The sequence below is a fragment of the Leucoraja erinacea genome, chromosome 23 (genome assembly GCF_028641065.1).
Source record: "Leucoraja erinacea ecotype New England chromosome 23, Leri_hhj_1, whole genome shotgun sequence".
Classification (NCBI taxonomy): domain Eukaryota; kingdom Metazoa; phylum Chordata; class Chondrichthyes; order Rajiformes; family Rajidae; genus Leucoraja; species Leucoraja erinaceus.
The window spans coordinates 4,686,668-4,700,392 of NC_073399.1; the positions used below are offsets into that span (position 1 = coordinate 4,686,668).

A 13,725-nucleotide genomic window follows, 5' to 3' on the forward strand; every position below is an offset into this window, starting at 1 on the left:
GGTGTCGACTCACCTCACCGTCGCGGAGCTGGCCGGGTCCGGAGCGGTGGAGGAGCGCTGCTGCTGCTGATGCTGCTGCTGCTGCTGCTGCTGCTGCTGCCGGAGAGTCGGAGGCTCCAACGACAGGTCTGTGGACGACGGCGCCGAGCCCACGGCTCCCTGGAGGGAGACCGCTTTTCGGGGCTTCTGCGGCGGCGACTTCTCCCGCCCGAGTTGCGGGGTCGAAGAGCTCCTGGAGCGGGGCCTGACACCGCTGCCCCGCGCGGCTGGAATGGCCGCGGACTCTGCGAGCGCACACCGGGGGCACCAACACCAAGACCCGGTGTGCGACCTCGCACCACCCGGCGTGGCTTTAATGGCCGCGGGACAATCGCCATCGCCAGCCGGGGGCTATGACTTTGACTCTGACATCGGGGGGGGGGAGAGTGCAGTGGAGAGATACGTTTATTTGGCCTCCATCACAGTTATGTGATGGATGTTTATGTTAAATGTAATTATGTTGTGTCTGGGGTCTATTTGTGTGTTATGTATGGCTGCAGAAACGGCATTTCGTTTGGACCTCCAGGGGTCCAAATGACAAATAAATTGATTCTGATTCTGATTCTGACATAGAAACATTGAAAATAGGTGCAGGAGTAGGCCATTCAGCCCTTCGAGCCAGCACTGCCATTCAATATGATCATGGGTGATCATCCAGAATCAGTACCTTGTTCCTGCTCTCTCCCCCTATCCCTTGATTCCTTTAGACCCGAGTGCTATATCTAACTCTCTCTTGAATACATCCAGTGAATTGGCCTCTACTGCATTCTGTTGCAGAGAATTCTGCAGATTCACAACTCTCTGGCTGAAAAGTTTTTCCTCATCTCAGTCCTAAATGGCCTACCCCTTAATCTTCAACTGTGATCACTGGCTCTGGACTACCCCAACATTGGGAACATATTTTCTGCCCAGGAATTAAACCGCTAAACCTACGCTGCACTCCCTCAATAGCAAGAATGTTCTTCCTCTAATTAGGAGACCAAAAGTGCACACAATACTCCAGGTATGGACCCACCAGGGCCCTGTACAACTGCAGAAGGACCTCCCTGCTTCTCTACTCAAATCCTCTCGCTATGAAGGCCAACATGTCATTGGCTTTCTTCACTGCCTGCTGTACCTGCACGCTTACTTTAAGTGACTGATGTACAAGCACACCCAGGTCTCGTTGCACCTCCCCTCTTCCTAATCTTTCAACATTCAGATAATAATCTGCCTTCTTGTTTTTGCCACAAAAGTGGATAACCTCACATTTATCAACATTATACAGCATCTGCCATGCATTTGTCCATTCACCCAACCTGTCCAAGTCACCTGAAGCAGCTCACACTGCCACCCAGTTTTGTGTCATTCAAAACCTGGAGATATTACATTTAATTCCTTCATCTAAATCGTTAATATATATTGTAATAAACTGGGGTCCCAGCATTGAGCCTTGCGGCACCCCACTAGTCACTGCCTGCCATTCTGAAAAGGACCCGTTAATTCCTACACTTTGCTTCCTGTCTGCCAACCAGTTCTCTATCCATGTCAATACCCTACCCCCTAATACCATGTGCTCTAATTTTGCACACTAAGCTCTTGTGTGGGACCTTGTCAAAGGCTTTTTGAAAGTCCAGATGCACCACATCTTCTGGCTCTCCCTTATCCATTCTACTTGTTGCATTCTCAAAAAAGTGCAGAAGATTAGTCAGGCATGATTTCCCCTTCATAAATCCATGCTGACTTTGACCGATCCTGCAAATGATTGGAAGCCAATATGCATTTTCTGGGGCCTCCATGAATTAGCATGTCATAGAGAGTTGTAGAGTCATGGAGTGATACAGTGTTGAAACAAGCCCTGCGGCCCAACTTGCCCACACCGGCCAACATGTCCCAGCCCACCTGCCTGCAATTGACCCATATCCCTGGAAACCTACCTATCCATGTACCTGCCTGTTTCTTAAACATTGCTATAGTCCCTGCCTCAACTACCTCCTCTGGCAGTTCGTTCCATACACCCACCACCCTTTGTGTGAAAACATTACCCCTCAGATTCCTATTAAATCTTTTCAACTTCACCTTAATTCTATGTCCTCTGGTCCTCAATCACCCTACTCTGGGCAAGAGACTCCGTGTGTTTACCCGATCTATTCTTTTTTTTTGGGAACACAAGATAGAGGTGAGAATTAAGTAAAATATACAACATTATCGTGGTGTTAGAAGGGTGAATGGGAAAATTAACCTGGCTTTAAATTGATGATAAAAAAAACATTGATTTAAGATAAATGGTGGGAGGACTGGAGGGGATTGAGGAAAAATCTTTTCATCCAAAGTGTAGTCGGGGTTAGAAGTTGTTTAAGAAGGAACAGCAGATGCTGGAAAATCAAAGGTAGACAAAAATGCTGGAGAAACTCAGCGGGTGAGGCAGCATCTATCGAGCGAAGGAAATAAGTAACGTTTCGGGTCGAAACACTTCTTCAGACTGCTTTCTCAGTGTTTTCATTGTGAATCAAACAGGAAAATTCAGGAAAAGCAGGAATTCTCGGAATAGGCACTCACCGAGGTATACAACCCAACAGCTTTGCTGTGGAACTGACTAATAACCTTGTGTACTGCTGGCTTTTGGACTCAATGGAGCAAATGGCCTCTGATCAAATTTCTATTACTTTATAATTAGCACCATGTATATCGACAAGTATATCAAAACCAGCAAGCAAGTTAAAGTCCATTTACAGAGCAGCATAGAGGTGAGATTACAATGCAAGCAGAACATGTACTTTGCAAATTTATAAGTATTTAATCTACAATTGATTAGTTACCTGCAGAGGGATGTCTGGGTCAAGATCAAATTTGGGAATAAGTTTTGACCAAGGCTCAAACTTCTTTGTCTCCGTGTCGATATAGTAGTCGAAGACTGTGCCTTGTGATGGGAATTTGATGGTTTTGAACTCTGAGGCCCACCACTTACTGAACTCCACTCTGTAGTCTATGAGCTGAGAGAGAACAGGAATGGCAATGAGTGCAGGTGTCCGGTTTACTATTCAGGAACATGATCTTTGTGTTCACAACATCAGAAAGATGCAACCAAAGTTGCCATGTAATCCTTTCCCTTCCACTGACAACAATCGACCGATTACAACTTACAACATGTCAACTGTCCCAGTATTTACAGCCTTTTGAGAAAAGTTCCAGGATTTAACCTTTTCCACAAATCTGAATTTTATTCTTGCAATTTTAAGGCTGTTTCTTCTTGATCTGGATTTTGCTACAAGAGGGAAGAGTTTCTGTAACCTACTATCGACACAAAATGCTGGGCTAACTCAGTGGGTCAAGCAGCATCTCTGGAGAAGGGCCTGTATCTGTGCTGTATCTCTAAAGTCTAAAGGCTATATCTCATAATAATATCTCTGATTATGTCTTCCAGGTCATCAGCTGGCGCACGATAGGGTTGCTGCCTTACACCGCTTGCAGCGCCAGGGATCTGGGTTCAATCCCGACTACGGGTGCTGTCTGTACGGAGTTTGTACGTTCTCCCCGTGACCGCATGGGACTTTCTCCGAGATCTTCGGTTTCCTCCCACAATCCAAACGCGTGCAGGTTTGTAGGTTAATTGGCTTGGTATAAGTGTAAATTGTCCCTAGTGTGTGTAGGATAGTATTGGAGTCAAAAGTGGAATAACAAAGAACGTGTGAACGGGAGATCGATGGTCGATGTGCTCGTTGAACCAAAGGGCCCGTTTCCCCTGTTGATTCTCTAAAGCAAACTAAACTAAACAAACACAAACACTCAACAGATCAGAGAGAGTGTCTGTAGAAAGGGAAAGCAAGTTAACATTTCAGATCAATAACCTTACATCAAACTGAGAGAAACTTTCAAATGCTAAACCCATTTTAAGATGTGGAGTAGAAAGGAGGCGAGAACAGACAAAAGAGGGTAAATTTCAAATGGGATAAAGGCGAGAGGCAAAAAATAGACAGTGAATTAACAAGTAAGAATTGGAATGAGAGATCTACTATTTGAATTTACTGTTGAAGTCACAATGTCTGGTCGAGCTAATTTAAGCCGGTAGAGCATCTTTCAACAGGATCATTCTTATTTGGGTGACATTTAAGCTCAGTCAATTGCTTCATACATTTTCAAAGAACCTGAACCAAAAGGACAAGCTGCCTTGGCTTTTGGAAAAAAAAGCTATCGCTCTAAGATAGGTCATCGCCTCCAACTTCACAAAATACCTAAAGCTAGTATTGATGGTATTGTGACCCGGCAGAATTTGTTCAGAAAAGGTTTTATTGAGAAAAGTCAGGAATATTAACAACCTGCTCCTACTGATAAAGAGTGTATCGATAAAAAAGGTTTAACATGAATTTAAAAAAATATATATATATTGCAAAAATTGGCAACCTGAAGCAAAACTGGAAATAAACAAAAAATATGATAATCCCATAAAAGACAGGTAAACAATTCAGAAGCAGCAGCGTCAGATGACAGTGTTCTTCTAGATGTTGATAATAATTGTTTCTCAAATGTTGCTCCATGGAGAATACTTTGTCAAATCTCCAAACATCAAAGTTCATTTAAATATTTGAATGTTCATTTAGTTAATTTTCCCTTTCCAAATTCAAAAGAAACTCTTATTTTAATTTGAGTGGAAGCAGAGGAGCAAAGATGTTGAGGTAATGGACACAGAGTTCATTCAGGAGACATATTCATGTGTATTAAAGAAAGCAAATAAAAACTATCTGAAATAAAAAGCAAACAAGAGAAAGCCACTCCAGTATATCTGCACTCTGTATATCTGCACCCAGTATATCTGCACTCCAGTATATCTGCACTCTAGTATATCTGCACTCTAGTATATCTGCACTCCAGTATATCTGCACTCTGTATATCTGCACTCCAGTATATCTGCACTCTAGTATATCTGCACTCCAGTATATCTGCACTCCAGTATATCTGCACTCCAGTATATCTGCACTCAGTATTGTTACAAGATTCCAGCTAAAATCTTTGTTGACATTTTGTTTAGCAGCTCCTGATGGTGTGCATATTCCCAATTACCAAGAAATGTAATCACCTAGAATTGAGCCTAAAGTGGGGTCACGACCTGAAACGCTACCTATCCATTTTCTCCAGAGATGCAGCCTGACTCAGCATTTCGTGTCCATTTTGGTATAAACCAGCATCTGCAGTTCCTTTTTATTGCCCAGATATGTAACTCCCTAATGTTATTTTTAGGGTGTTTTTGCACCAATGCAGGATTTTAACCTGGTTTCAGTTATCCCTGTGCCTCTGTGCTTCCACACTGGAGAGATAGAACTTAGTGTCAACCCCTGTGCAATGCTTCTGCAACACTCTGAAGGAATCTAACCTCATTTTCCTGAAGGTGCCCATTGTTAGATACTTCCAGGACAACCTGGCAGCTCGTCTCCCCAGCATAGCATCAGACTGGAACACCTCTCATCCTGCCACCCGTCTAATATCTTGGCAACACTCTCCCTGCCCTCACTTTGATCAAACTATGGATTTGCGATTCTCTGCCGCTGAAATTGTGTGTTTACAAAACATCTCCCTCCCGCACATGTTCTTCAAATTCTGCACCTGTTGACACTTGCTGTAAAAAAAGAGTTGATATGGTTAAGAGTTGAATGTATTTTCAAGTTGTTTTTCTTTACTGTTCTGCCCACCTATTGGCACCAACTGTTTCACAGTCATTAAAGAAGTCAATAGTGCACTACACACACACACACTGAATCAATAGCTCTGCCTCAGAAGTTACTTGCAGTGTTATTCACATTGTGGTTGAATAAAGCCACCAATGCCCGCACATTTACAGGTTGACAATGGACTAACGTGACACTCAGGTTTTAGGTCATCCAGTAAACTTCTATCGCAAACCTTACATTTTGTTCCTACGTACAATAATACAAGTATGCCTAGAATTTGTGTGGCTCAATAGACCAGTGAGCTGCCTTCACAGCACCAAGGACTCAGGTTTGATCCTGACCTACAATGCTGTGTGTGGCGTTTGCACGTATATGTCTATGTCTATGGAACAGATGCACTACAATGCTGAGAACTATATCCTGCACTCTGTATCTTAACCATTGCTGCATCTAGTTTGTCTTGACTGTATTTATGTGTAGTATTATCTGATCTTATTGGGGAGCATGCAAAAACAAAGCTTTTCCTTTGTACCTCGGTGCACGTGGCAATAATCAACCTAAATCCAACAGGAATACAGCATCTTACAGCATGAAAACCAAATCTTTGGCCCACCATGCCCAGTGCACTCCCATCTGTATTAATCCCATCTTGCAGCACTTGGCTTGGAGCTTTCAACGCTGAAGAGATACAAATGCTCATCTTAACAATTCTTAAATGCTGTCAGCCACACGGCTTCCACCACTCTCCCTAGCAGTGTATTCCATGCACTCTGACCAAAAATGTCCCCCTCAGATTCCCTCTAAACCATTTACCCCCTTACCCTAAATCAATACCTTCTAATTGTGTTCACCACTGATAAAGAGAAAGGATTTCTGCAATCTACGATATCTAACCCCCCCATAATTGTGCATACCTCAATCATTCACCTTCTTAATCTTCTCTTCGCCAGGACCTATGTTTCCAACATACCAGTATCACCCCGACTACCCTCCACACTGGCTACAACACCACCATTCTCAGTTTCATTTGTGATTCAACGATCATGCCATTTACTTCCAAATCATTAACAGAGCACTTTTACAAAACCAAACAACTCACAGCTTAAGGAATAAAGCGGCTGATATATTTTGTCTTTAATTCCAGTGTCTGGCTTTAATATAAGCATCCACAAATCTTCAAAGAGCTCTTTTCCCCCAAGTTCCACATAGTCTCCGTTTGTTGTCTGTCTGCAGCCAAATTCAAAAGGAAAGCTCGCAAGGTCCCAGTCCGTTACATTTGGAAATATCTTTTTTGAAGATAATTTCCTTCACAGTTTTTGTCACTGGTTTAAAGCCTTTATTATCTTCTCCAGGGGGAAAAGAATCAGTTAAAAAAAAACATATATCAAGTAAAACAAAAATCACAAAATCTGTTGTAAACTGCGTGTGATATTCCAGTAGCCATTCCATTACTGCTAACTTTATTTCATTTGTTCACGCTGCCAACAGCTCCAAGGGTAATATCAGGCAACTAACCATTTAGATTCGGAAGGATGTTCTCACCTGATCCTGGAACAAAGCTCCACCAAAAGCCCAGATTGTGGCAAAAATGAAATAAAGTTCATAGAGTTCTTTAGGAGAGTCTGCAGGAGTGTTGTCTTTTGTCAGCAGACACTCCAGCAAGTAGCAAAGCATCTGGACCATGCTCTGTTCTGGCACTGGGATGATCTTCTTAAACCTGCAGACATCAGGTGAATAATAATAAGAAGAAAATCCTTGTCCTCTGCAAGATACGAACAAGCTACAAAGAACAAGCTACAAACATGGATTTAGATCATAAAACTGCACAGCAAAGGAACAGGCTCTTTAGCCCACAATGCTTGCGTCAACAATGATGTCAATTTAAACTGCACTTCTCCCTGCACATGGTCTATATTCTTCAATACACAGCCAGCTCATCTGTCTGTCTAAATGCTGAATATGTGTGGCTACCCTTTTAAACATTTGAATTTTCTTGAAAGAGCAAATGCCTAAGATCAGGGAGCATGAAGGACATCAAAGTAGGTCTAGCATTCCAACAAAGAAACTGAACTAATCAGTGGTACAGTTCCTTCAAACGTAGTGCGTAACTGTCGTATCACATTCATTTTTGGAATTATTTGATAACATACACTGTTTTAAGTAACATTCACTTTCAAAATGACGTCAGAAGGATTCCAAGTCAAATCAGATTTAGTTTATAGTCACATGCTCAAATACAGTGAGCTCCAGGTGCAAGGATGATCTTGCATGAAGCAGCATCATGGGCACATGGACTCCGACAACACACAAAACATCAATTGTTCCAAAATTATATTTAAGTTATACATGGCAGTGAATAGGAAAAAGACTTTAAGTTCTTAAATTCTAGAAGCAGAATTAGACCATTCGGCCCATCAAGTCTACTCCGCCATTCAATCATGGCTGATCTATCTCTCCCTCCTAACCCCATTCTCCTGCCTTCTACCTCATGACCCCTGACACCCTTGCAAAACCCAATTAGGAAGCATGTCCATGGTCATGCAAGAGGCACAGTTCTGTGCTGAGATAGGATTAGGGATGTGCAGGTCAGTTTCATGGCTCATATAAAAACACAATTCAGATGATGATTTCTATGGCACTAGAATGTAAAAGTCAAGAGGCTTTCGCTGGCTGCCAAGAGAAATCAAACAAAATGCCATGTCAGCACATTAAACAATGTTGGATCTGCTCCAGCAGAATGCAATAAGTCACACTGTATTCAGATTCTTACATTCAACAGTTTTGGCTTTCTCTCATCCTCCCTGTTTTATTTAATCACAATGAGCCTATTCGAAATTATCGTGCACTCTCGGCCAAACCCCTTGCCCTTTAATTTCCTTACCTTGTCCTAAGGGTATCCAAGCACAAAGGGAGATACTTGTCAAACAAGATGGTGAGGTTAGCTTTCTCAGACTGTATCTCTCGCTTGTCAATCCAGCTACTAACTGGAGGATTCCATCCAAGGTCAGCAGGGTTAATGTACAAGATCCCTAAAAATCACAGAAGATGTGCATCATTCACCATTTCCAAATGTTTGAAATTAAGCCTGGGGAAACGATGGCAACATCGGACAAAATAGGCAATGCCATCAATAAAATCACTCATGAGAACAGAACCAGCATGCATGGATTGTGTGACCATTGTTTTAAGCAAGGATAGTGATATCAGAAGAAGGGTCTCGATGTGAAACGTCACCTATTCCTTCTCTGCAGAGATGCTGCCTGTCCGGCTGAGTTACTCCAGCATTTTGTGTCTATCTTATTGATATTATAATATAATTCTTGTAACCTGCAGGTCTTCTAAAAATATCTTTGTAATGGTGACTGGGGTGTAATTGACGGTGAGCTGGGAGCCAGTCTTGTGGTAGTGTTAAGAACCATCTATAATAATCTCCAGGAGACACTAAGAACTTCAGACCTCTCTTGCACGTGACCAACCACCAAGTGATCTCATGTCTGATGATGTTGTTACATCACTTGTGCGCAGTAGTAGTAGTAGTAGATAGATAGATATGCCATTTATTGTCACTATACATGTACAATGAAATTAAAAGCTGCTCGTACTCAGTGCATACATATAATTTAGTACAAAAAACAAGAAACAGAAAACAAAAACAAAAGGGAGAAGGGGGGGGGGGGGGGATAGGTGCACAATTCTGCGGCGTTATATACATATCTATAAAGGCAAAATGGTGAAGGAGATGTTTAAAGATTATATTAAATATTAAAAATGTTTTTTTTTTTAAATGTTAAAAATTAGTTACAATACACATTACAGTTCCAAATTTCATTACGTGGATATAATAGATGGAAGTCCGGGTGTTGGGCTGTAAAGTCAGTGCATGTGTGAATTAAGAGTAGTTATAATTTTCGGAAAACAACTATTCCTGAGTCTATTTGTCCTAGATTTGATGCACCTATAGCGTCTTCCAGAGGGCAGCAGGTCGAACAGTCCAAACGCAGGATGAGAGCTGTCCTTGATGATATTCTTTGCCCTGCTAAGGCAGCGGGAGGTGTAAATATCCATCAGGGAGGGGAGAGGGCAGCCAATGATCTTCTAGTAGCAACAGCAGCAGTAGTAGTAACAGTAGTAGTAGCAGCAGTAGCAGTAGTAGGCCCCTCTCGTTCATAACTGGCCATGGGTGATGCATCCTGGTCGGATGCAAGCCTGGTGATGTCATATGGAGGACACACTGTGGCCCATGCAGCACGCCCCCCCCTCTCCACGTTGTTGATCAATCCAAAGGAACAGCAGGACCGTTACAGTTTGGCACCAGCGCCGTTGCAGGAGCTGTCAGGACGAGATTGTAGACAACGACGAACTGCCTTGGGGGTTCCGACTCTGGATTCTCTTGATGTTTACTCCTGGAGACTTTTCCATGACTGGATATGGCCACAGGGCAGTGGAGGTTTAAAATCAGAGTTTTCCCTCTCCGAGATGGACTGCCTTCCCAGCCTGACGTGCCCCACCTGCCCGAGACTCGTGGGGGCGGGAGCGTCTACCTTCCCGTGCAGGTCTATAGCACCTGCCCACTTGTACAGCATGACTTACACAAAAATTAAAAACTAGGACACTTAAAAGAGCTAAGAAAGGAAACAGGAAAAATATGAGAAGCTAAAGTAATCTCTACAAATATTCGTTTCATTGCAAATACTTGGTTCCTTGCATTGATTCTTCTGAAATACGATGAGCGTTATAGAGACATATAGCATGGAAACAGGCCCTTCAGCCCAGCTGACCAAAGTGCCCCACCTACACTAGTCCCACTTGCCCGCGTTTGGACCATATTCCTCTGTCTTTTCATTGGCTGGACAGCACACAACAAAAGTTTTCTACTGTACCTCGACACACGTCACAATAATAAATTAATCTAATCTAATCCATCCATGTACCTGCCCAAAGGTCTTTTAATTCTTGGTGCCGTTAGCAATGTGAATGAATTAAATGAAGTAATGCCAGAGCTACTGAAGTACCACAGATGGTTTACAAGTGATCTTGATGACTGCCCTCTCCTGATTTAGTTTCCACTTCAGAAAGGGCTGAATGGGCATTTTAAATACTTTCTATCGGACCATTCTGCCAATTAATGACCGTGTTCAAATTAATCTAAGACATTAGGCTGTTCAATTTTCATTGCATTCTCTTAACAAATGATCGATGAACAGGCTTTTAGACACAACGGCTATGAACATTTTTGTGGATAATCAGAGGTAATATTTCAGTTTGATGATCTTTTCACAGACAAGAGGTCATTGAGACATAATGTTAAGCCTAGTTCTCCTTGCACAAATATTGCCTAACCTACTTAAGATTCTTCTCATTTTGTTTGTTACTTCAAGTTTACTGCATGTGTGGCTGTTTGCTTCTGTCAGTAATCTCTGTAGCTACTTTAGCAAGGCATTGTGACAGATTCACTCTACTCCAAATGTGCTTACCCAAGGTTCTATCCAAGTGGTCAAGGAGGCCTTCATCAGTCAGAGATCAAAAGACATTTGGACATTGGTTTGCAATGATATGGGCGAAACACAGGCAGATGGGGCTACTGTAGATGGGGCATCTTGGTCTGCATGGGCAAGTTAGGCCAAAGGCTTATTCCCACACTGTATGACTCTTGACTCTATCCAATATTTATGCAGTCCCTATTGTTACCCAGAGCAACTTTTTATGAAAAATCAATTGCACATCACATATATATTTACTTCTATTATAAAACACCACTGACTTCAAGCAGATCCTAAGTGAATTAAGAAAAACAAGGAACTGCAGATGCTGGTTGACAAAAAAAGGCCCAAAGTGCTGGAGTAACTCAGCGGATCTGGCAGCATCTCTGGAGAACGTGGATGGCAACGTTTAAGGTCAGGATCCTTCTTCAGGCTGCAGTCTGCGGAAAGGTTCTAGCCCGAAATGTCACCTGCGCATGTTCTCCTAAAATTCTGCCTGACCCGCTGAGTTACTCCAGCACTTTGTGTCTTTTTTTCCGTGTGAATAAGATTTGTTTAAAACCCGATTGCAAAATGTAGCGGTAGAGTTTCTGCCTTATAGCGCCAGAGACCCGGGTTTGATCCTGACCACGGGTGCTGTCTGCACAGAGTTTGTACATTTTCCCCCCCGAGACGTGCCTGGATTTCCCCCGGTTTTCTTCAGTTTCCTCCCACATTCCAACGATGTACAGGTTTGCAGATTAATTGCCTTGGTATAATTGTAAATTGTGCCGAGTGTGTGTAGGATACAGGAATCGCTAGTCGTTGTAGACTTGGTGGGTCAAAGAGCTTGTTTCCATGCTGTACCTTTAAACTAAACTAAACTAAACTAATTTGCACAGGCATTATGTATTTCGAGAAACTCAAATTAGGACCCTATGTATATGAACATTGAGGTGAATAGGTGCATTTACCAGCATACAATGCTCAACTGATTTTGCCGATGTGAAATTCTCTTGTACAAAAGATACTCACGAAGCTCAAATATTGGAGCAGATCTTAATGAGATGGATCCAACAATGAGCTTAGTCCAACATTAGCTACAAGGTCTGTCCATTTCCCAGCTCTTGGCCCATAGCCTCCTATCCCATGACATTTCAAGTGCTCATTTCAATACTTTATAAATGTTGTAATAGACCCTGCCTTCACCATCCCCCAATAAATTCTAAATTTCAACCCATCCACTGGATGAAAAAAACTCTTCTTCAAGTCTCCTCCCCTTATCTTAAACATGTGCCCCTTGGTTATAAACACCGCTGCTATGGGGGAAAAGCGTCTCACTATCTACACCCCTCAAAATAATGACATCTCAGCAAAGATCATCACTTTTTCTTCTTGTGAATGAAACATAACCCCTAAGGAATAGTTAGATCTCAAGCCGGGCGTTGAGCAGCCAGGTTGTTGTCTCTGCGTCAATGTCTGCCAGGCCCAGAGCTCCATTTGGTGGGTGGTAGAGCGGGCACCCAGAGATGACATAGTTGGCTGTCTGTTGGTCTGATCCACATTCACAGGCTGGGCTCTGGCGGAGTTCCCATCTCCACACGCTGGCATTGAAGCGCCCAACTCCAGTACCAAGTCTGTTGAACTTCACCCATTCTCCACTGGGGAGGTCAGACCCTGGACAGCTTTTATCTGGTGAAGAGATGTAGCTGTGTAATGGAGATGAGGTTGCCTTCCACTCCTGTGACCACTTGGTGGCTATCCAGTCTGCCTTTGTCTCAGTTGGGTGGATGGATGCTAGGAGTTGTATCCCACGTGGAGCAAAGGGGTGACGGGACTTCAGTCGGCCTCTGCTCTCTGCTGATAAAGATCATCTCAATGTTCCCTCAAACTTCTCTGCTCCAAAGAGAATCTAGCCTGCTTTATCCAGTCTCGCCACTCAGCAGAAATGCTCCATTCCAGCTATAACATATCTTCATTAGTATATTATATTCATTAATATTCTAGTTATTCTGCTCTATACCCTCTCCAGTATAATCAGATTGTTAGGATAGGTGAGTTGGGCTGATGGGCCTGCCTCTTGTTCTATAACTCTATGATTTTTTTTCTATAGTGTAGTGAACACAACTTCAACAGGCGAATAATCTTTTCAACAGGTAACCCAGCTATCGCAGGGTAAAATCAGTGAACATGTTACAATGGCAGTCAATTCCGCGCTCACCTGCTCTAGATACAGTGGCTGGTGTAGCAGTCCGCAAGTGGCTAATTTCAAACAGAAGCCTCATGGTGGGGTTTAGAGGGATCCGTTCATTGCTAGCCAGAGTTAGAACCTGTAATGAAATATTAGCACCATCAGTAAGGAAAACGCAACTTCTCCCGTATGTCCAACTTCCTCAGGCAGATAATATTCATACAATGACGTCTATTTCCTCCTCTCCGTTCTAAATGGCTTTCCCCTTATTCTTAAACTGTGGCCCCTGGTTCGGCACTCACTCAACATCGGGAACATGTTTCCTGCCTCTAGACTGTCCAAACCCCTAACAATCTTACACGTTTCAATAAGATCTCCTCTCATCCTTCTAAAC

At 42.9% G+C, this 13,725-nt stretch overlaps 1 protein-coding gene across 1 annotated transcript in view; it reads right to left on the reverse strand.

Annotated features, from left to right (window-relative positions):
• LOC129708122 (dynein axonemal heavy chain 9-like) overlaps positions 1-13,725 on the reverse strand; it is a 295,482-nt gene that overhangs the window by 188,852 nt on the left and 92,905 nt on the right. Inside the window, exons 34-37 of the mRNA XM_055653686.1 lie at positions 13,362-13,470; positions 8,563-8,710; positions 7,224-7,398; positions 2,838-3,011 (exon numbers count right to left, since the gene is read on the reverse strand). Of these exons, the coding sequence (XP_055509661.1) occupies positions 2,838-3,011; positions 7,224-7,398; positions 8,563-8,710; positions 13,362-13,470 (606 nt within the window). The remainder of the gene's footprint in view (positions 1-2,837; positions 3,012-7,223; positions 7,399-8,562; positions 8,711-13,361; positions 13,471-13,725) is intronic.